This window comes from Colius striatus, chromosome 15 (assembly GCF_028858725.1).
Source record: "Colius striatus isolate bColStr4 chromosome 15, bColStr4.1.hap1, whole genome shotgun sequence".
In the NCBI taxonomy this organism is placed as follows: Eukaryota; Metazoa; Chordata; class Aves; order Coliiformes; family Coliidae; genus Colius; species Colius striatus.
The window spans coordinates 9,737,534-9,760,538 of record NC_084773.1 but is presented as its reverse complement, the minus strand read 5'-3'; the positions used below and the strand labels follow the sequence as shown (position 1 = coordinate 9,760,538).

Here is a 23,005-nt window from a genome sequence, read left to right as displayed (position 1 = left end):
TGATTACGTGACATATCGGTTCAGATCAACACACAAAGCAGTCTACAATTACAAGTTGGCTTTAAAACACAGAAAGGATTAGCAGTAAAGCAAGCACAAAAGAAACTTATAGTTGCCATGCAAAGCCTAAAAGCAACACCATGGGTTCCCACTCCCTCCTCCAGATGATTCTTGCCGTTGCCAGTTGGATTTCTGAGAGCCAAAATTGCCAGTAGCTAGTGAGAGTTCAAACCTGTGTCAGTGTCACCCTTCGGATCACCTTTAAAGAAATCCGAAATGGCTTTCAGTGGGGAGCGCCATCCCTGGGAATCCGTCTCATCCGCTAGAATTAAAGAAGGGTTACCTGGGGGCACCCACACCAGCGTGACTTGACCCTTGAGTGGGCAAGCAGCTCACCTCCTAGCAAGGGGAGACTTGCGGCCAGAAGGTACTGTCGAGATACTGTGCCACCAAGACACAGCTTCCCAGGCTAAAGCAAATATTACTAATGCTAGTGCTTGGGGGCCTCGTTACTCCCTGGGAGCCCCTGAAGGGTTCCACCACATTTCAGAGGCTCTTGTGACCCAGTGACATGGGTTTCCCTAGTCATCATTCCCAAAAGTTAATTAAACTAACTTTTTGATATCTAAATCTAAGCCACAGTTGTTGGCCAGTGATGGTTACTCACATCACTTCTCCCATTTCTGAAGGTCAGGATAATAAAGCCAAAGATGCTGCCTAGAGCAGCTCTACCTAGGACACGGTTCTTCCCCTTTTACGTTGTGACAGATGGGTCAGTTGCCAAGATGCACAGGCCAGATGAACAGCAACCGAGGGAAATACTTATTCAAGTGGTATCACCAACCTCTGCAAGCAGGGCAGAACCATGATATCCACCCAACCACAGAGATGAGCGCACAGGTGAACTTCAGTTCTTACCTCTGGGTCCTGCCACCACCACCTCGAGGGGTGCTACTCCTGCCTTGCTGGTGTCTACAGTGAAGGACTGTGGGATTTTGGCTCGAACAGCTGTTCCCAGACCTGGTCCTGCTATCTTCACCTTGCTGGGATCTACAACATCCTTCACAGGAACCCTGAAGGGACTGCCTGGAAGTTAATGCAGCGAGTGTTAAACATCCCAGAGTTGGCAGCTACAGGAAATCAAAGGTTCTTTTCCCTACTTTTCCTTGGGTTTTTTCTATTGCTATCTTTCAGCCTCAGGCAAGAATGACAACCACACAGCCTCCACACTACACTTCTGCAAAAGCTAGAATTATAATGATGGTGCTTCTAAGTTTTCACTGTCTACTCAACAATTCAGTTGTGATCCATCTGCTTCTCACACTTCAGAAAAAAAATCAAGCCAGAAATGCAAAATGTCACACAAGCACTTGTTTCCTTCATATTTTACCAAGTTCAATATGTTGACAAATAAAATGGGACCACTGGGTAAGAAATGGCTCCCTCATAATGCCTAGGAAAGACCACCTTGAGATATGCTGTATGACAGCATGTAAGAACTCAAACACTGCAGCAAAATGTATCTGGCATTCAGGAGCATTTAATTTCTGGTATCAAGCAAAAAATCCTTATTTTGATCATGAACTGCTGGATACCAGAGGTACCTGGAACATTCCTTAAATCTACTTCACTTCAGCTTAATCAACAGTGCAAATGCATACACAGGCAAACATCTGGTTTAGAAAATAGTTACTATGCTTTCAGCAGTGACCAAAATTTACACTGTTTAATATAATCCCTATGACAAGAACATCCATTGGACCACCTTACCTAAGAACAGTCTTGGAAGACATCCACATATCAAAGGGCTATTTCCTTGACCTTATGTATTGTACACCATCTTTGCATAATACTGGTTATTTGTCCAGGGCTAGCATCCCTTTCCCTCTCCCACCCATCTGTACCCACCCCACTGTTCCCCCTGCAGGTGCTACAGTCTTGAGGCTCCTCTACATCCCAACAAAGGCCATTTCAGAAACAAGACTGAGGCCCTTCCTCAAAACAGCATCCCAGCACGAAGCGCTCCACACTTCCCTGACAGGGTGAGAAACAAACACCTCTGCTGTTTCTGCCTGAATTCTCAGGAAAAGCTGAAGGCAAAATCTCAACACTCCCAGCACGAGCGAGGTGCATCAAGTCCTTCACTATACTGAAAGCCACTGAGCAAGAGTTCTTACCAGGAATGTGCTCTCCCCCATAGGTGATATTAACATCGTAGTCTCCTGGAACATAAGGAACATACTCGGCGCTGCAGCTCCCATCCTTGTTATCTTTACAGCTAATTTTAGACTCTGAAGGTCCTTCAACAGTTATTCCAAGGCCACCAATTCCTGCCCCTCTGCAAGACAGAAACACACATTGTTAGAATTACCTGCTTCTGGAAGCGGCTTCATAGCCTTCACATGCACTGGCTGCATTTTTACCCTTATTGGAAACGCAGGAACTTGATTTCTGATGTCCAGCCTTCAGCACGCTCTGGCTTGCCCAGCTGTTCAGCATAACCACACTTGCCATTTCCTATAATTTTAACCTCAACTACTATCAAGCCCTAACCTCTGTGGAGTGCTCAGTATGCAATGAGATAACGCACACAGTAATCATGAGGACACAGCTTGGTCCTTTTATAAATATTTGTACTTGGTCTAGCATCCTGCATTGCACAGCCCACTACATTCCTCTCTCTCTCAAATATTCCTTAATGATGAAGTAGGTCCAGTTACCTGGTGACAACCGAAAAGGCATTTGGCTGATTTGTGAAAGCTTCTTTGAGTCCAGGCCCTTGTGCCTTCACACGTGAGGGATGGCAGCCCTCTGCCACGTTCACTCTGAAGGGACTGTTTGGCACAGGTACACCATCATACGTTACACTGACTGTGTGTGGACCTGGTAAGTGAAGGAAAACACATCACAAATTCCCTAAGTGTTCTCATCACTTCATATCACTTCTACAAGATGCTACAGACTTAAATGCCACTATATGGGTAAGAGCCTCTTCCTATATTTCACAAGACTTCACTAGCTGCCATTTTCACACTGCTCTTCTGAAGCCAAGTTGATGTAAAAGTCAGTTCTTCAAGTTAAAATAGAGTTACTTCCTGCAGAATTAGCTCCTCTATACTGGCAAAAGTCTCGCTAAGATGCCAGCAGGTTACTGGCAGACAATGGCAGTTTGCCAAAGGAAAGAGTCAGAAGAGCCTCTTGCTTTTGGTGTTTACTTTGAAGTAAAAAATAACCCCAAACAAACAAGACCCCAGAGGTTACCCTTTTCAAACGGCGTGTACTCTACTGAATACGTTCCATCAGCGTTGTCTTGGATGAGACAGTCTGCGGGGGAGCCAGAAGGGCTCGTGATCTGTGTCCTGATGTGGTCGCCACCAGCCTTCGTTAGAGGTCGAGCATCCACAGTGAACTCCGTAGTAGCTTCTCGGAAGACATCTGCAGGATGCATTTTGAAGAGTCACTTGAAGAACCGCATGCATTTCCGATGACAAAACATTTGTGAACTGGCATGATAAACAACTCATTTGGGAACATAACAGAGCAGCCCCGTCGGAGGGTCACCATGGGAACACACACAGCTATTGCAACTTTTAACACTCGGAACACTCTGTGCAGGATAAAGGACCACACCGTCCTACAAACTCTGATAACAACTTATTCTCACCTTTCCCTTCCACTCCTGGCCCAAACACTTTAACTCTGCTTGTGTCCACAGCTGGCTCCACTTTGACCCGGGCTGGGAATTTAGGCACTTGCTCTCCTCCGTATCTCATCTTGATCGTGTACATGCCAGCTGAGAGTGGCACATACGTTACGACGTAGGTCCCGTCCTTGTTATCATCGATCTGGACCTCAGCTTTGGAACCAGCATCAGACACCATGTCCACCCGCAGGTCCCCGGGCCCTGCTTCTGTGCAGTCGACATTCAGCAGCCCTGCCTCACCTACTTTACCACGTTCCAGACCTGGGCCCGTAGCGATGACTTTAGAGACATCAAATGGCATTTCTATGCCTGCCTTAAATGGTGAACCAGGAATGTGAACTTCTTCAAACAGGATGTTTACAAAATACTCTCCAGGCTTCGTAGGCAGGTAGGAGACAGAGCAGGTTCCATCACCGTTGTCTGAGCATTCGATTTTAGCTTCACATGGGCCTTCTACTGTCAAACCCAAACCTCCAGTTCCTGCTCCTTTGGTATCTATCGTGAATTGGGCTGGTTTCCCAACCAGGCCCCCTCGAAGACCTGGACCATGAGCTTTTACCTGGAAGAGAACATGCAGTTGAGCTAAACTCATTTTCTCACGTTACTGCCAGCACAAACTGCTTAGTTAGACTTGTTTGTACGTGGGACTTGATTAACAAGCTCTTAAAAATACACAGAAAGCTAAGTCTCTTTTGCCAGTCTTTCCAGCTTTACTGTGAAGTTGGTATCTCTCCTGCAAAGAGGTTTCTGGGCAAAGATACTTATACTTTCTGTTTTTATACAGTCATGGGATATAAAAGGCAGAAACAGTGAAATATTTGATGGCTGTACACAGATTTTTCTTGAAATCTATGTCCTAGAATCTCAATACAGGCGAGATGCTCCCAAGGACAACTACATTGGGAGCAATACTTGTACTGGCCACACTATGCAGGATGCTTCCAGTGCTCTTTATTAGTTCAATGTTTTTTCAAATGCAGTGTTATAGGAATTACTTGCATAAGCCATGGAGCCTGCAAAAGGAACTATACAGCATTCTGAATACGGATGTTCCTGGGTCTGGTTTGGCCAAAACCAAGCCAAGCCTCATGCAATAGCCTACAATTAAGTTTTTCAGATATCAGTTGCTGATACGTCCCTAAACCCTTTACTTACCTTGGAAGGGTCTGGAGGTAGTGTGGCCTCTACCGTATAAGGGCTCCCTGGGATTGGGTTGCCATCGTAACTCACATCCACCATGTAGAGTCCTTCTTCCCTTGGGATATATTTTGCAGTGCTGCACTCCTTACCCAGAACTGGTTCCACCAGACATGGCACAGCTTTCCTCATAGGACTAGAAATATTCACGTCCAGTTTCCCTTGCCCACCAGCTCCTTTGGTGTCAATTACAAATTCTTGATCCTTCCCTACTTCCACTCCTGCAACGACAAAACCCGCATTGCTTTGTTAAGTACTCAACATCAGCACTGCAAGAAATCCCTTGTGCACATACCACTGAGGGAGCGAGCACTGGCAGAGCTGTGCTCAGTCTGCATCCCTCTGCATGCAAAAACCCTGCCAAACCAAACAAAAAAAATAAACAAGTGCCTTGGTTAATTGGAGCTTCAAAGCTACAGTGATAAACAAGCCTGACAGTATCAGAGGCTCATTTCAGGAATGTAACAATGTTTTTAGAAAACAGAGACCCTATATGAATGACATTCTGCACTGTAGTAGTTACACAGATATGACCAAACAGCAATTTAGCCCCAAGGAAACCAGATTTCATCAGCAAGTGCCCAGCCTGGTGAAGAGTCTGGCTGTGTTTGCCACAAAGGACTACATCCCAACACATGCTTTGTCCATGTTGCTATGTAATCTTTGCTAACCAAAAAAAAAAGAAGAAAATTGAAATTCAATCCTCAAGAGGAGCAGCTAAGTCAGAGTGCCCAAGCTATGAAGTTGGAGCTGGTTGATCCCCAACTGTATCAAATTTAAAAGCAGATTATTTTGTCCACTTCTGTTGCTGCAGGACAATGTTGGCTATTGTTCAAATTCAGGAGACACTTGGGAGACAGGCTACAAGGCTTCCAGCCCAGAGGTACTTACTGTTTTCGAGTCCATTGACTTTAACTTTGCTCAGGTCCAGTGGAGCAGCAACACTGACAGTGAAAGGGCTTTTAGGGATAGGATCACCACCATAAGTTACCAAAACTTTCATTGGACCCTAGTTAGAGAATTTAGAAGTTAGCTCAGTTCCTCACTTCATACATATGTACTAACATCCCAGCAGTATATAGCCACCCAATTCATTTTAGCTTACCACAGCCAAACTTAAAGGCTTATGGACTCTCATCCCACTGCAGCCCTTCAAGGCATTAAATGGTTTGTATTTAATGCAGGAAGAGAGAAAAAGACAGCTCTTCTCAACATTTAATTAGACTATATTCAAGCTACCTGGCAAAACCTCTGGCTGAGGCTGGCTCCCACCCTCCCAGTGCTCAGAGCTGACAGCTGCATGACTGTCCCAGTGCTCCAGACCAGGTATCCCTATCGCCTCCCACCGCACGGAGAGGCCAGACCAAAGCCAAGCCTGCAAAGAGGCCATATTATTACAGTATCTGAAATACCAAGGTTTTAAGCTCTACAAGTCAGAAAGATTAATGCTCTTGTGTATTTTGGCTGGAATACCACACAACCATGGCAAGCTCCAGCCCACGATGTGTGCTCCTTTTATTCTCTCCTACTGCAGTCCATATTTTAGCTATATTCACTGTTTGCTTACTTTTCGGTTTTGGCTGGTTCAGCTCCCAAGTGAAATAATCATGGATGTTTCATGCAAGCTAGTGAATAGCTTCCACCATTATTCGTGGTTGTTTTTAGAAAACACACACACGGGTAGCTGTAGCAACACCGCCAGACAGATAACGCTGAGTAAACAGCATTAAACCAAGGCTCCGCTGCTGCTGACGCAGCCCCTCAGGAATTTAACTACCTAGTCTGTCCTTCCCCCTGCTCTGAAGAGTCCAGAGTCTCATCTCAACCCAAGAGATAGGATCCAGGAATGACTTATGTGCTCACAGCCTGGAGGGACACGAAGACTACTCTAATTACCGTGCAGTCTGTTTTCATCTCCTCTTTTTACTCACTGCTTTCCTGCCGTTGCTATCTGTAAGCATCTGCTCTAAGTCCACAGCTCTTCTGTGACCTAAGGTATTCCTCCCAGATGGGAGACCCAGGTGGGATGCCTGATCTGGGCATCCTGGCTTGTTTCACCACTGCTTTTCACATGAAACATAGCAATCTGTTACTCCTCACACACACACATGTGGACTTCAGATGACTTCGCTCCCTTCTGCATACCAACCCTGATTGAACAAGCAAAAGCTTCTCCAAACAGGCATGCCAGCCACATCCTGAGATCATGCAACTGCTTTATCCAAAAACAAACACTAGCTCTATAGTGCTTCCAAGAATGCTAATCTAGCATTACCAGGTAAATAATGCCGCAGTCCAGCGTATCAGTCCACTTTTCTATAGCTGCACTCAAGGAAGCTGGTGCAGTGACTAACTAGCTCATGTGTTTGTTCAGCAGAACAAGAGCAGCACTTTCATCTCAGCACTACAGCACCTACGTCTTCAGAAAAACACGAGATTCATGCATTCTGGTGTTTAATGGCCCTTTACAAACATGAAACCACAGCATGAGCAAAAATACTTCTAGTTATTAGCAGCCTCTACTTTCAATTCTTCAATGTTGTTGCTAGGAAGCACCTGTCTGTGAACCAAAATGAGTTAGACTGATTTCCTTCCCAACCCAAGAACAAACCTCAATTACAGACAAATACTTTGATACATTTAACCTGCAGCTCAGCTTCCCTCCTCAGCACCCACTCCTTTGCTTTCCTACTGGGGAGCTGCTGCAGCGTCACCCAAATGCTACGCTTTTGTATCCGCTGGTTTGCAGTACAGCTCCTTTCACAGCAGCAGCTTGCTGATAGCCAGCACACACCATGGCCCCAACTTTGCCGGACCACAGGAGACCAGAACAGTTGCTGAAACAGTCAGCTCCATTTTGGACCCCCGGAAGGTTGCCCCTTCAACTGATAACATGCAGAATGACAACGCGAGCTGTGCACCACTGCTTCAATATCTCACTTGTTCCCAGAAAAGAAAACGGCAACAAGCTATCAGTAACTACACTAGAAAACTGCTTTACTGCCTTCTAATCCCAACTGTCCTGAAGGCTTCAGGGATCCTGGGCAACAGGATACCCTGGCAAGTTTTATCTGCTCTTTGCCCAGGGCATGTTTACCAAGGTGGGAGGTCATGGTGCTACAGCAACATGAGCCATTCACTCTTGTATTCCTACAGGAGACAGACCTACCTGCTGGATTGGAGTGTACCTAACAGTGTGGGAATAGTCATAGTTGTCAATGACATCCAGATCTGTCACTGCCTCTCCTGGCACTGGGCTGCTGAACTGCACATCCAGCGGCGCTTTTCCAGCTCCCTTGGTGAACACAGTGAAGTGTGTTGGCTTGCCATTTTCCACGCCTGAAGAAAAATGTTAATTCTAATTTATGCAGAGCTCACACACAGAAAGTTTTCCCAAGAAGCATTTGGTACCTATAAAGCCCAGTCAAGCAAAATGCCAAGCGGATGGAGTCGTGTCCAATTCCCTGGCACCCCACCCCGCTGTGTCCAGGACTGCATCGCTGCGTCCCAGCAATGCTCAGCCAGCCAGTGGGTACCACATAATAGCCCCTCACAGCCCAGCACTGGCCACACCACCTCAATTCAGTTCTCACCAGTTTTGTTCAACCCAGGTCCTTCAGCTTTCACTTTGCTGGCATCATGCGAGGGGTCCACTTTAACTCTGAATGGGCTGGCAGGAATTTCCTTCAAGAGAAATACAACTCTAATCAAGTCATTCTTCACTAGCCAGAACTAGATAGATAATAATTTTAAGTTACTTCTGCTTCAAGTCCAGCACCATCTTGAGTAAAATTTTGCTTCAAACATTCTGCTCTGCCTTACTGAGTAGTATCATTCAAAGTCTAGGGCAAAGTTAACAGCTGGACAGTCTGCAGAGGCCTCTCCCTGCTTTTTTGATTTTGTTCCCATGTTCCTTGGAGAGTCATTTAGAGTTTTCTACCCTTTAGAAAGCAGCTTTGCCTCATCACTGAGATCACACTCATTATACCAGCCCAACATATCACATGCTTGATCTTTGGTGTCTCCAGCCAATCTTTCTCATTTGTGTACCTTCAAGTGCTCCAAAAGCGCTTTTAGAAACAGTTGTCAGATAAAGTGCACATGAGCTGAAATAGAAGGGGCCAGATGTAAACTTACACAGCTAGCTGTGAACCAGCACATGCTCAGTGATCGCAGGGCAGATAAGCAGTCTCTAGAAATATCAGGCTGTAAAACAAAGATTACAAACCTCTCCTGCAAAAAGCACTTTAATAGTGTAGCGCCCGGCGGCCGGTGGCGCATACTTCACTGTGAAGGTATCATTAGCATTGTGGATGATGTCAAAATCTATGTCTTCTTCCTCATCGCTGACTACACGAGCATCACACTTAATTCCAACACTGACATCACCTAAGAAAAGCAAACAGAGGTTGTGCTACTGGACAGTACAGGCATTGCTAGCCAAACAGCCAGTGCATTCCCATTTCCAGCAGTTGTTCAAGTCACCACATTAATGGATGTAACAGACCACATCACAATTCATTGCAATGTTCCATGAAAGAAGGAAAACCAGCACAAAACAGTGCATAATCCCCTGTCCTTGCATGACCTATGGTTCTGATATCACAGCAATCACCTAGCCTGCTTTACCTTCTCCTGCATCTGTGCAGTCAACAGTGAAGTGAGTCGGCTCATTGGCTTTCAGGCCAGTTCTCTCCACCCCAGGTCCAAACACTTTCACTTTCTGAGGATGACTCCCTTGACCAATAAGGACCTACACAGATTCACAAGGGTCAGAATCACACATCTGTGTCATGCTTCAGATCACAGTCAAGTTGGAGTGTTGCCTGGACAGTGGCTACAAGAACAGTATCAAGGTAAAAATGTATTGCCCTGACTCCCCTAGGCTGCAAATGGACTGACATGAGACCCCCCCAGCACATGAGCTTGTAAAAACAGAAAGCATTTTTCTAGTGGATAGATTCCTAAAAAAGGGGAGCATGAGTGCACATCTCTTTGAAGCTCACAGAAGGGCTTTATCATCCTAGTTGTAATAACAAGCAGTTGTGAGCACAAATGTCCAACTTGACTAGAACTAGTAATATCCATCTCTGTACTTACCCTAAATGGGCTATTGGGCACATTGGCTCCTCCCCAGACAACAGAAATTGTATGTTTGATTGGTTTAACTGGCACATAGGAACAGGCAAATACACCATCAGGCTTGCTCTTTATCTGGATATCGATAGGGTTTCCTTCTCCATCCTAAAAACCAGTAACATAAGCAGAGGGTTCAGGTACTTTAAAAATGTTTGCATAGTTTGAACAGCCCAAGACTGTTCCAAAACTGTGGGCTTTTTTTACCCAGAACTGCAGTTCAGAAATACTGAAGAAACATGCAATTACACTCCTGTAAGAATTCTTCACCTAACACTTCCTTATTCCTAACACCATCTTACAACATATACTTCAACAAGCTCATCTGAAATTCACCAGCTCAGAGACACATCGGGTGCTTCCAAATGACAGCTTCTGAAAATTACAGCCTGCTTTGCTGAGGAAATTCCAAGTAAGGAAGTAAAGCCATGTACTTCATTTGCCAAGGAGAAGTTACCTTGTCTTGAGTTCGGTTTGTTGCCTGACTACATTACATAGATCAAAGCACAGAGCTTTGAGAGAATTACACATGCCCAGAATTAAGTGGTGCGTTAAGGGAGCAGAAATACTTAAGGCATTTTTCTCATCGGTATTAAAGGCTGAAGTTTCACATAGCTGCCTTTGGTTTTTTACCTGAGCATACATCTTTAGAGGTGCTTTCCCAGCATCCTTGGTTTCAACTGTGAACTCAGCAGGATTGTTCACTATACAGCCAGTCCTCTCCAAGCCGGGGCCATAAGCCTTCACCTAAAAAAGCCACCCCAAGAGTCTTAGCTCGCAGTTCAGAAAAGAAAGTAAAACTGATTTATTTCTAAAGACCTCCCCTTCCCACAAAACCCATGAAGCATGGGATACAAGTAGAACTTAGCACGAAAGCTGAGAATTTGGACTAACTTAGCACATTTTCATTACATTAAAACAAAACCACATCAGTGTTATTAGAAAACGTTGAACAATATCTGGCTGGAGTATGGCAAATTCAGAGCTTTAAGTACAGGCAGTCTAAGAGTCAAGTCTGTTACCAGAAGCCTTTAGAAGCATCTTTACTGTAATTATATTAAAGATGTGTTTTGCCATGGGTGAACTCTCATACACCACCTTGTCTGGGTTAAAGTCTCCTGAAGCCGGTCGGATGAAGGCCATGTAAGGGCTGTCTTTTATGTCCTCATCATCGCACATGATGTGCACAGCATATTCACCAGGCTCTTTGGGCCAATACTTCACATCACAGGAGCCATCATTCTTGTCATCACATTCAATTTTAGCCTGAGAAGGGCCTTCTATTGCAAAGCCTGAAAATGGAAGAAGTAGGTTCCTCATGTTAGGTTTGTGGTGGCTGCTAATTTAACACCACTTCCCCAAACCGCTTTTTATTAGTCATAACCAGGCCTCATGCTTTCTGCCATCCTTCTTCAGCAATATAGGAAATAATCCATCATTCCCTTCTGGATGTCATCCCACAAAACCACAGATTAACGCTTCCCATCACATACATTCCTGCAAGTATCACTTTCCTTTGATATAAGTTTGTGTTTAGACCAAGAGGTCTTACAGACATGGTTTTTTACTGCTGGGAAAGCTATTGTTTCTCAAGAGTTTGTTGCTAGCAGTGCAATACATATATATTTCAGGGTAACTAAGTAAAGTGACATACCAAGAGAGCCAACTTCTGTGCCAATAGACTCCACCACAAAGTCAGCTGATTTGCCAACAACCCCCTCATGCAGTCCTGGCCCCCAGGCTCGCACTTTCTGAGGACCTGCTTCATGGCCCACTTGAACTTCAAAGGGGCTACAACAAAGCAAATCATGAGATTAGAAATGAGGAACAATACAGAATCCATGTTTTTTACCAGGCATTTTAATGAGGATTTACATTGGATTTCCCAAATTAATAGATGCCATCACATGCTGGCACAGTGCCCAGGTGACTGTCTTTCTAGCAGAGAGGTCATCCAAGCCATCGCTTGCTTACATCTTGCACTGTAAATCCCCAGTGTCAAATACTTGGCTTGCACTGCTTGATATAGCCCTGGACACTAAAATAACACATCCCTTCGAGAACTCACAGCAAAGTCCAAACTGCACAATCCACCAAGATTTACTGGGGTTTTGTATTCCTCATTTTAATGTAAACCATTGCTCAAAGCCTTCCCAATGTAAGCCAGTGCAGCCCTAAAACAGGCTGTAGATAAAACTGTCACAGGAGCTGCTTCCCACTAACTTTGTCCTCCTAGAGTTTCTTCAAAGGTCAGTGTTGCTTTAAAATTCCACCAACTACACAACCCACCAAAGGGCACAAAACCTCAAAAAATCTACTTCTGACTCACCTTTTTGGGATGTTGTGCCCGCCCCATGTAATCGTGACAACATACTTCCCTGGGGTAGCTGGATAATATTCAAATGCATATACACCATCCATAAAGCCTTTTTGTTTCACCAGCTCCTCCAAGCCCTCTGTTGAAAGATCAGCTCAGCATTAAACTTAACAGCTTCCATCCTGCCTTCAATTACTCAGACAAGTTCATGTTTTCTACTATTTATTTTACCTTGCAAGAATAAATTTCTTCCATCAGAAGAGAAAAAAATAAGGTCAGGTTATAAGGGAAGTTAGTTCTAGTTGCCCTCTAGGACAAAGACAGCAAACACTTCCAGAAGAAATACAGCAGAAAAGTATTTTAAGTTGCCAGACTTAATAGGTTCCCTTGTGTTTTATTTTCTTAGTCTGCAGTATGATGCATGTCATATGTTAAAACAAAAAAGCTTAACATTTGTCAGACTTTGCAACCACAAGTATGCAGGGAATGCCTACTTTTCATTTTCTTCAAGATGAAGAATTTAAGGAGAAAAGCTTAATACACTAAAATTTACATTGATAGGTCTGTTGCTTTTTCCCTCCTCCTGTAACCACATTAAGCCACACAGTGGGAGCACTGTGCATGTGGAGGAGGTGAAGGCAATACAATGCACCTTTTAATGCCGTCCCAGCTGGGGGGAGGTGATCGGCTCTCAAGTACAACAGAAACACTGCAGCTCCCCGAGAGCAGCACCAGAGCCACTGCTGCTGGCAGCCTCAGGAGCCCAATGCATGAGCCTGTGGACACCGGTGCTCTCATCACCCCAGACTGCTGCAGTCCAGGCAGATGGCTACATCCAGAGCTCAGAACATAGCAAAAGACCTGGGCATGGACCCTGGCAGAAGGTCTCTACATCAGTCTACAGGTTACCTCGACACTCTTCTGTCTGTCAGGAGCGCTGCTCTGAGCCATTCCTAGCTTTATGAGAGCAGGATTTCCACCCTGCCAGAAAGCCTGGGACCCTGGGGTGTGAGTTGTTCTCACAGATTAGATGAAGACGTGATGTGAACCCATAAACCTTGGAGGCCACGGTAGGCAGACACATGGATTTTCTCAGTTTTACTAACCAATATGCATTGAAATGGAGACTGAAACCTTCACACTGGACACAAAGCACCAGAAAATCTTCCTGAAATTTGGCTTTTTATGGTGATACAAATCCCATCAGTTCCATCAGGCCACCAACTCCTATTGCTCTTCCTGTTGGCAGTCTCTGCTTTCCTCCCTTCTCCAAAATGCATCCACAGTACAAATTCATCATAACACTTACTTGGTCCTTTTATAGTCACTCCAAGATCTCCACTCCCTGCTGCTCTTGTGTCAACCTTGAAGTCAGCCGTTTCCCTCATGCGGACGCCCTTGGGCTGCAGGCCTCTGCCGGTGGCACGGCACGCATTTGGATTGCAAGCTGCAAGGGAATTTCAGGCATCAATACTGTCTTTGATTCCCAGCATACGCGCAGCCTGGCCAGCCTGGAACAACCTTTAGTTTAATGTTGACTCAGGGCAAGCAGGGCTTAGGTTTCAGCATAAATTTTAACATTATAGCACTAAGGCAGACAGAGAGGAACCTGCCCAGCCATTGTCCACGACCCATGGCTTTTGGGCAGTAGAGTTTGGTGCAGCCAGGCAACACTGATCCCCTTCAAGGGACATTTTCAAGACCTGGTACTTTCCAATTTGATGCCAATTAACAATACGAAACTTTTACATGGCTATCACCATACTGGGCACAATCTTCTTGATGCCTTTTGCGTTGAGAGGCACACTACATCACAGGCTGAAGTTGGCCTTTATATGTAAGCCCCAGTGACCAGTACTATTTTGATGTTCTTTCACAAGCACATGACTGGAATAACTGCTATTAGCAAAGCTGAGTTCTGCACGTGCTTTGTTAAGAGATATCACATCAAAACTCCCTGCCTGTCACAGTTCACTTTCAGAAGCAAAGCCATCAAGCCCTCTTCAGACTGAAACAGCCATAGCCAGGGCCAATAAGTTACATATGGCTGAGCTTGAGCTTATGCTTGCCCCTGTTACTCCAAGTGCTTCTCCAGGCCTGCAGAGTGGCTACATAAATAATGTGCAGGTATGAACAGTTTTTGTTACACAATCCCAGCTATCACATGGTCTGCAACTCCTGAGACCTGAAGGGTTTGAAAACACTTACAAATAATCATAGTTTCCCAGCAGTGTAAACCCAACATGCATTCCCCCCAAATATGCCGTGCTTACAGCAGGAGCACATGTCTGCCAAGCAGCTCATTAGAAGTTTTCACTCGTTTCCGTAGCTTACAAGTTTTACCCTCACCCCTGCAGCAGCCAACATAGCTCCGTGTCCTGCACCAGAGAGTGTAAGTGAAGATCACATGCCACCTACTAGCTCTGAAAACTCAGTGGGAGCATTCAGGAACGTGCCCAGTGTGGAGTGGGAATGGCTCGTAGAGCCCTTACACAACTGAGTCAGGCAGCTTGTGGTTTAAGTCAGTTTCACCCACTGGGTCACACACTGCTTCAGTTCGCTTGCAACTTTCTTCCGCAACCCCAACAAAACCAAAAACCCATTTGGCTGGGACAAGCTGCAGGCTAGAAGCTTACGAAAAGCAAACATGACAGTGTCCTGCACACCTCTTACCAACTATGAAGCCATTAGCAGTGAAGTCCAAAATTCCACAAATGGAGGGTAGCTCAGGAGAGATGAGCAGAGATCTAAAAGCGTAGGAGCACGTAAGGATGGAACAGAAAGCAAGTTAGGTGTCAGTTAAGGAGGAAAACAGTAAATATAGTCATCTGAGGAACAAAGGTGGAAACTGGGAAGACACTGCATAGCTGCATAAAACACTTCAAAAAAATACAAAGGGTAGCTTAATGTTCAGAGGTCTAGGCAGGAAGGAAAGTCTAGCAACAAAAGCCAAATTACTGTTAGAGAGCACTGTTCTGCCCTGTGAACACCCAAGTGACCCACTGAATCAGGTCCAAGATGCTGAAAGTTACAGAGGATGTCCAAGTTAAGATTGAAGCATATTCTGTGGTCACATCCAAGGACAAAAGTGGTCATCTACATTCAGGTGCATTTTTAGAAAGCATACCCTCTCCGACGAGCACCGTGCAAGGAGTTTTGGGAATTGCCTCTCCTGCAAAAGTCACTTTGACAATGTGAGGACCAGCTTGAACAGGTTTGTAGGTGCAACGATAGACTTGGTTGCCTTTGTCTTCTACTGCAACTTCAACAAGGCCTCTCCCCTGAGGATCCTCCACTTCCACAATCACGTCACCCACACCTGCACCTGCAAAGGAAACAAGCCCAGCTGAGCCTTGGCTTCCCCACAGCAACATGCACTACATTTAGGATCACAGCCAGCTGTCTGGGGTCGGCCAACCATCCTCTGCTACCATTTTTAGGCATAGGCTAAATATTCACCTTCTGCTGACAGCAATCAGACATTCAAATGGAGAGAGGGTAAGACAGGATGGTGGCATTTTTGTTGAGACATCAAATCAACAGGGCTCTGCTGCTCCAGCCACAGAATTTCACAACAGTATTATAGTACAGAATAAATATAACATCTACCACCCTGTAGCACCTCTATCACAAGTTAACCCACAACTTTAACAGTCAGCTCAATCTCTCGTGCTTTGAAGCCATCTAGGTTAAGAGCTCAGACAATGCACATGCTGGTCTGGATGAGGATCCTTCTCTGCCAGATGACATGTATTCACTTTTCTTCATCTGCTCCTCTCACATTTTATTCAACTCATCGTGAAACAAAAAGTTTTCCAGACATTTTCAGAGGCCAGACATGTCTTTACATGATTCAGACCACTCCCTCTTCCAATTAGAGGGTGAATGTAACGCCTTCCCTCACTAGAACCACGTTTAATTGTATTTCTAAGCACCCTCAGGCAGAAAGCAATTTAAAATATGCTACTCAGCATATTTTCATGTTTAAATACTTCAAGTAACTGCCCTATGTAGTTTCACATTGTTCTAAATGAATTAGCATTTGTAGCATCTTATTGACTCATTCCTCTAGGCTACAGCATTGGCCTAGGAGCACACAACAAGTCCTGTGATGGAGATGCTCTAATGAAGATAGCAGCCCTCTGATAATTACAATAGGGGTTAAAATCATTTTGCCATTCAAGTATGAACTCAAAGTAGCACTGTGGCAGATTCTTTCTGTAAAGCTAAATACAGAACACATTAAGCATTGACAATTTACTCACAGTCTGTCCTTCAGACATGAGTATTTCACACGCCTGTTTAAAATGAGTTTGGGAAAGAAACCAGACAAGAACTTGCCTAGTGCCATTCAGCAAGTTCATGACAAATTTCTGGGTAATGCTTAGGACCTTCCTGCTCCAGTTCAGCTCTGTACTTCAAATGTTTGGTAGACAGATGAAGCCTCCAGAGCTGCCTAGCTGGTATTTTACTTCTGAACTTGATGAGGCTGCAAATCCTCAACCACTTTTCAGCTTGTTTATTCCTCTGAAGCTTTGATTCTCCTCACGTTTGAGGAAGCTGCAGGACTTCAGCACACATTCATCCTGCTTACCTGCTGTGTAGAGGTCAAAGTAGGTAGGCTTGTTGGCAATATTCCCTGTCGCCTCCAGCCCTGGTCCCTTTGCTGTTACTTTGCTTGCATCTCCCTGGGCTTTGTCAACATTCACTTCAAATGGGCTCTTTGAGATGTGCTGCCCAGCAAATAGGACTGAAACCTAGAGAGAGAGAGAGAGTCAGCTCCAACCCAAGGGGCAGAGGCAGAGCTCAGTGTCACTCCCACAAGGCCAAGCATAGGGCAAAGCACCTGCCTTCCTAGCATGCAGTCTATGCCTTAGAGGTGAGAGAGACCATCATTCCACAACCTCCATCCTGGCCATGCAGCATAACTGCTGACCACCTCTTTAAATTGCTACTGATCACACAGTCAGCCACATAAGAGGAGATGCTTGAATTTGGACGTACCACAAGAGGCAAATCACCATCCAGCAATGAAGCAGCAAGCAGAAGTTGCATTTATGTTTTCAGGTTGGCTGTGGGGACACTCAGACAAGTGTAAAGCAAGGGCATCATCTATCATAAACCTGCTTCTGCAGGCATCTGGGGACAAAGCTGTGTGGCGACATCTTCTCTGCAAAACCTTTACAGTGTACAGTATCATCAGCAAAGAAACACCTTATTAAAATAACCTGGTATTTTCCTCTGCATCTTGGTGACAACCCACAAAACTAGTTTTATGAGCTGCAAGAAGTGGCCCACAGACGGGAAGACCAGCTGTAGCACTTGACACTCAAACGCCCACACAGGTTGTCACAACATACACCTCCTTCCCCCCTTCAGGAGTTAGACCAATAGCCCAGATGGAGAATGAAGGCAACATCAGGTTACCTTTTCTTTAGGATGCCCAGAGTGGCTGTTACGCAGTCAGTGAACAGGCAGCCCTCAGGGGCTCACATTAACAACCAGCAAAGCAGTGTGTTTAGCAAGAGAACACTGGTTACACACCACCTACCTTGTGAGGTCCAGTAACCCTTGGCACATATTGAACCGAATAGGTCTTGTTCTTGTCACTGGAAGGCGTTATCTTTGCCTAGGAGAGAAAATACATCCATTGCTGAGCTGTGCCTATGCACATCAGCCTCAGAGTTTCTGGGTAGCACATGATACTGCAAACTATTTCCAGAGTCATCAATGTCAGAGATGTGTTGCTGTGGGAGCAGGGATTCTTGCTATCTCCTCATATGGAAAAAATCCCCAAAACCTGGGGGACAAAACTATTGTTTTTGTCTTTTGGTGAGATGAAACAAACTACCTTCCTTCTCCCCACCCCAGCCCTTTCCCTTGCTGTTAACTGCTCTACTAAGGCAGGCCAAAACTGAGGAGACGTTAAGTCCAATGTACAGCTGTATTCTTCTGGAATGTTGTAACATGATCAAGTGGAGTATTTGGATGCGAAGTTTCTATAAACACTAAAACCAACATTTTAACTCAAAATGATTCATGGCATCTAAATAGCTGCTTTAGCCATTCTTGCAGAATGAGTAAAGTCAGCAGTGATTTAGTGATGTGTGTTATCTATAAGTGTGTCAGAATGTACTTGGCCAGTCAAGCCAAAGCACTGCAACTACTGGAGTTGTGTTGTTTAGTTGCAGATAGTGACATTTTTTCCAAGTTCATCCAGTAAGGCAATGATGAGGAAAAGCTTGAGGCTTGAACTTTTGATAGATGGGATTTTGCAACTTCTTTTTAGATTCCTTATATGTTAAGATCTCACTTGTGAAAGACGAAGGTCACTGAAAAAACTTCAGTGTTCAGACCAGCTTTACTTTTTCACACAAAGTATTTAACACACATACCTCCTCTCTGTTTCCTTCTGGATCCTCTACAAAGACCATCAAGTCTCCCTGCCCAGCACTGATGGTGTCTACCGTGAAGATGGCAGGCTGCTTCACCATGTTCCCATGAGGCTCAATCCCTGAGACAGATGCAGAGCAGCACATTAGCTGTTGCTACAAAACCCAAAAGGTAAATTGGAGGCTACCCACAGCTCTCCAACCTGTCCTCCCACAGGCGCCTCTCGCACCAGCTTCCTCAGGCTGCCCTATGACATCTCTTTATCAGTTGACCAGAACATCATGCTCACAATAAATCACACCCTTAAAATACAAGCATTTTAAAAAATTGGTTGAATCTTTGGTGCTAAACTCATCTCAGGATCTCTGGCCGAGCCAAGAACCCATCTGGCATCTGGTTTCAGGTGAAAGCAAGTAGCCCCATTTGTCTGTGCAGCGTACTGACAGTCAGGTCCAAGCTGGTGAGTGCACAGACAACGCTGACAGAGAGCTGGGTATGTGCATTAGTTGCTCTTTAGGAGCTGCTCTGCTTCACACAACTAAATGCTGCAATGGTGCTGCACCGTAGCAAAGGCAACCAAGGAGGCAGGAGAGAAATTTTGTGGAAACCTTTTGGTAAAAGCATTACCCCATAGCCAAGAGTGGAAGACTTATTTAAGCAAGTCAGCTCTTCCCTATACTGTCTCATTTTACTCCATTTTCAGAACTCAGCTGTACAGATACTGCTCAGATTTATTGTTCTTTGAAAGCTGCTCAAACTACTTTGCCAGAGTGAACACTGTAAAAATGGCACTCAGGAGCCTCTTTAAACATAAAAATCCTGCAATTCAGTGCCCTTTTCACTTAACTTCTAATCAGAGTTTCCTTATTCCTCAGCACAGGACCTGCTACAGCATGCATTTACCACCAGGATTTCATCATGCCCCTATATGTAGCCTGAGGCCATGACACCTGTCATGGTGGTGTCAGACTGAGTGGGTGGAAGAACTTCCCAAAGTTGCTGGTTCCAGACTAGTCCAAACATATATATACCCTCCCATCCAGGGGAGTTACTCCTCGGCTTATTCATAAAATTGTGGGCACTACTGCTCCATAGCACAATTAGTGGAAAGTGCAACGTCTGATAGATTATAAAGGAAGTGGTTGTGAACAACAGAATTCCTGAGCTTGTTTATCTTCAGAAAACAATAACTTGAGAGCAATACAAGGAAGATCGTGTTTTTACTAGGAAATCTGAGCATTCTGATAAGGTGTTAACAATTGATATATTCATTCTTTCAAACTAAGACCTTTAAATGAAGTTTAAACAGCTATAAATTCACTCTGTGTATCTTCAGTCCACCACACTAGTACTAGGATATGGTATTTGAGTTAAACATTCCTCCTCCTGCAAGCACAATGAGAAGGATTGCTTATCCTCAGAAGACAGCTTCAGCCAGGACAGCATTAGTCACAGCCGACATTTCATCTTCTAGATTCTACTCTCTTACCAGAGATCCGCTTTGACTGGCTAAATAAGAACTCACAGTGCGTCACCAATGACCTGCATGATTCTGTGCAGCACTTCTGCAGGCTCATTTCACAGCAAATCTATGCAAAGCTGCCCTTGGAGCAAAACACTGTAATGCCTACTGTGATATGCTATAACACTGTGTTGAGAGGTTATGAACAACTTGGATGGAAAAAGAGTAACAAAAAGGCTGAGACTGACCCACTTCACACTTGACAGTCACATTTTTCTGGAAGCATGAAGACCTGTTACTCATTTGTCCAACAGACCCTCCCTAGTTTGGCAGCAAGCTGCTGGAGTTGCCTTTCAGTTTTGACATACGTTAGCAGTCAGAACCGTCAACTGTATTTAGTGACTCTGTTTTGGCAACTAACCTCAGGAAAGTATGTAAGAAAAAAACACCATGAAAACCAGAAAAAATATACAGAAAGTTTTGTTTCTTTCCATTTCACTCTTGTACACTCAACTGTGAAACCCACCAAATCTAAACATCTTGAAGGACCAGTAACAGCCCCCAGGCCTAAAAAGAGAAGATGGACTAGAGAACAAAGTGTAATGTTTAAGTGATGTCTTGCTACATACCAAATGTAGTAAAGGTAAAAATCTGTTATTTAGTTGTGATTGTATTCCAATCTAGGGTACAATCACATCAGAAGGTAGAGGAAATTATCCATTTAAAAATAAAAATAAGAATGCAGACCTGCAGTTGCACCAGCATCTATGGACGAGTCCTTCAAAACAGCAAATCCATGCTTTACAACAAAGGCTCAGCACTATTTCATGTTTGAAGGGTTGCCAACCCACCTTTGTGCATGTGCAAACAAAGTATTCACACCTACTGATCAATTCAAATAACTCTAATATACATCTGCCATCAAACCTGGGAATCTGGAGGCTGCTTCTACAGAGAATCTCCTCAGAGACACACAGATGTAAAGAAGTTTTTCCTCTTTAAAGGAGTGCTTTATCAAAAGAAGCATTCCCTGTTGGATCAATGATTGCAAGCAGCAATACTGCTAGCTTCAATTTCATAGCAAGGCTGTTTTAGCCCCGTATCATGCCACTTCTTCCAGCTGTAGACTGCAAGGCTGGCAGCTTGCAGAACAGGTTCAGAGACTTTGGGGAATTTACATGTTAGAACTAGGAGTGTCTTTTGGACTATATCCATGTATTTCTGAAACTAGGCACCACACCAAGAGCATACAAGTGAAACTTTGAAGTCAGTTACAGTAGGTCTGGAGTTCAACATAAGCAGAAAACCCCACCTAGCTTTCTGAAGAGTTAAATGCTCTGTACAGCTTAAGCTCACTTCAGTTCTTACCTCTGCCATAAGCTCTTGCTTTCTTTGGATTCAGTTTGGGTTTTAAAGGAGCCCCTGGCTTGAGCTTGGCTTTGGGGAACTGGGACAGGTAAGTCATTACAGAGTGCTCATCCACATCAGGGTGGATAATTTCTTCGGGGGTAATAACCTGAAAGATAGAGTAATTAAATATATTGTACCAGTGCTTGGTTACCACACGTCAACACAGAAACAGAGCTATGACAGTCTTACATTTCAAAACTCCCACATGCTAATGTGGTTTCTTACATTTATTTTCCCTTTCATACACACAATATCATTTATTATCTTATGGCAAGAAAATCAAGCAGCTCATGATGGTCTCAATGTGCCTTGGGGACTTTTTGTGCCTTTGTTGTAAGAGGTTCTCAGGAGAACGTGACAAACTAAACACTAGCAGGGCAAAACAATGGTAGCTATGTTCCCCCTTGAAAAGCAACACAGCAATAGCTGAAAGAATTAGTAACTCATAATCCTATGTGCTACAGCTCTGAACTACAGTGCTTACAAAGTGAAACTTGGGAGCTGTCTCTTCTGCTCCCACAATACAATCTGCTTCGACAGCTTCAGAGACTTCAGCAATTCTGTCCAAGTTTATCAGTATGAAAACAGTTCTATTTGCAAATACATTGAAAGTTATCGCTGCAGGTGACTTCTGAAGCCAGTGAGTTTTTCTTCTGTGGAACTCAATGCAGCAAAACAAACACACTGTGGGCTAAACAGAGCCAGCACCTACACAAAAACTTACTACCACAGCCCTGAAACGTTAACAGTGCATTTCATTACTATCTGCTCTTTCTCAGGCAACTTCACACAAGTAAGCTGTAACTTTTGGAAGTGTCCAAGCAACTTCACCTCCTTTCCTCAATCTAAATTAAGCTGGTTACAAGTACAAAGCTACATGTATGGCCTTACCTGTGGCACGCCCAGCCAGTCGTCTGCCTGCTGCATGGCTTCCCGGGCATTGTCAACAGGTTTCCTTGGGTCCCAGGTCTCCCAGTCAGGGCACAGGCCTGCAAGTAAGTCTCAGTTGTTAGGTGTTATCTGCAAATGGGCTTCCCTAGCTGAAGAAATCAAGCATAAACTCCACTTCTGGTCCTATTATGCTGCTATACAGAAAGATATCCAGAGATTTGCAGAAGTAATCAAAACAAGCTGAGCATGTGCTGCCCAGTGAAAGTGCATCAGAAACAACAACCAGCATCTTCACAGGCCCTTATAGCATAGGCAATAACAGTTCAGAGAGACTCCTATCCCATTTGCCTGTCAAAAAAAGAAGACATATGGCTTTTCAGTCAGCTACTCAGCTGCACTGCTTCAAATTTAAGCTGGGCAAAACTCTCTCCAAATTCATCACAACTATATCTAGTCATCCTTTATGTTTCACAAATTCTCCTACAGCAGAATTTGG

At 44.5% G+C, this 23,005-nt stretch overlaps 1 protein-coding gene across 4 annotated transcripts in view; it reads right to left on the bottom strand.

Moving 5' to 3' along the window:
- FLNB (filamin B) overlaps window positions 1-23,005 on the bottom strand; it is a 71,731-nt gene that overhangs the window by 24,022 nt on the left and 24,704 nt on the right. For 3 of the 4 annotated variants that reach the window (XM_062008490.1, XM_062008492.1, XM_062008491.1), the window contains exons 3-25: window positions 22,510-22,607; window positions 21,577-21,724; window positions 18,749-18,867; window positions 17,905-17,982; window positions 16,948-17,110; window positions 15,481-15,678; window positions 13,663-13,800; window positions 12,366-12,492; window positions 11,691-11,827; window positions 11,135-11,328; window positions 10,670-10,783; window positions 10,001-10,144; window positions 9,530-9,653; window positions 9,129-9,289; window positions 8,494-8,584; window positions 8,070-8,239; window positions 5,792-5,909; window positions 4,859-5,121; window positions 3,665-4,262; window positions 3,262-3,435; window positions 2,721-2,883; window positions 2,178-2,338; window positions 919-1,086 (exon numbers count right to left, since the gene is read on the bottom strand). In XM_062008490.1, coding sequence (XP_061864474.1) covers window positions 919-1,086; window positions 2,178-2,338; window positions 2,721-2,883; window positions 3,262-3,435; window positions 3,665-4,262; window positions 4,859-5,121; window positions 5,792-5,909; window positions 8,070-8,239; window positions 8,494-8,584; window positions 9,129-9,289; window positions 9,530-9,653; window positions 10,001-10,144; window positions 10,670-10,783; window positions 11,135-11,328; window positions 11,691-11,827; window positions 12,366-12,492; window positions 13,663-13,800; window positions 15,481-15,678; window positions 16,948-17,110; window positions 17,905-17,982; window positions 18,749-18,867; window positions 21,577-21,724; window positions 22,510-22,607 — 3,849 coding nt within the window. Of the gene's footprint in view, window positions 1-232; window positions 323-918; window positions 1,087-2,177; window positions 2,339-2,720; window positions 2,884-3,261; window positions 3,436-3,664; window positions 4,263-4,858; window positions 5,122-5,791; window positions 5,910-8,069; window positions 8,240-8,493; window positions 8,585-9,128; window positions 9,290-9,529; window positions 9,654-10,000; window positions 10,145-10,669; window positions 10,784-11,134; window positions 11,329-11,690; window positions 11,828-12,365; window positions 12,493-13,662; window positions 13,801-15,480; window positions 15,679-16,947; window positions 17,111-17,904; window positions 17,983-18,748; window positions 18,868-21,576; window positions 21,725-22,509; window positions 22,608-23,005 lie in introns of all 4 variants that reach the window. The other variant, XM_010196646.2, reaches the window with a different exon arrangement.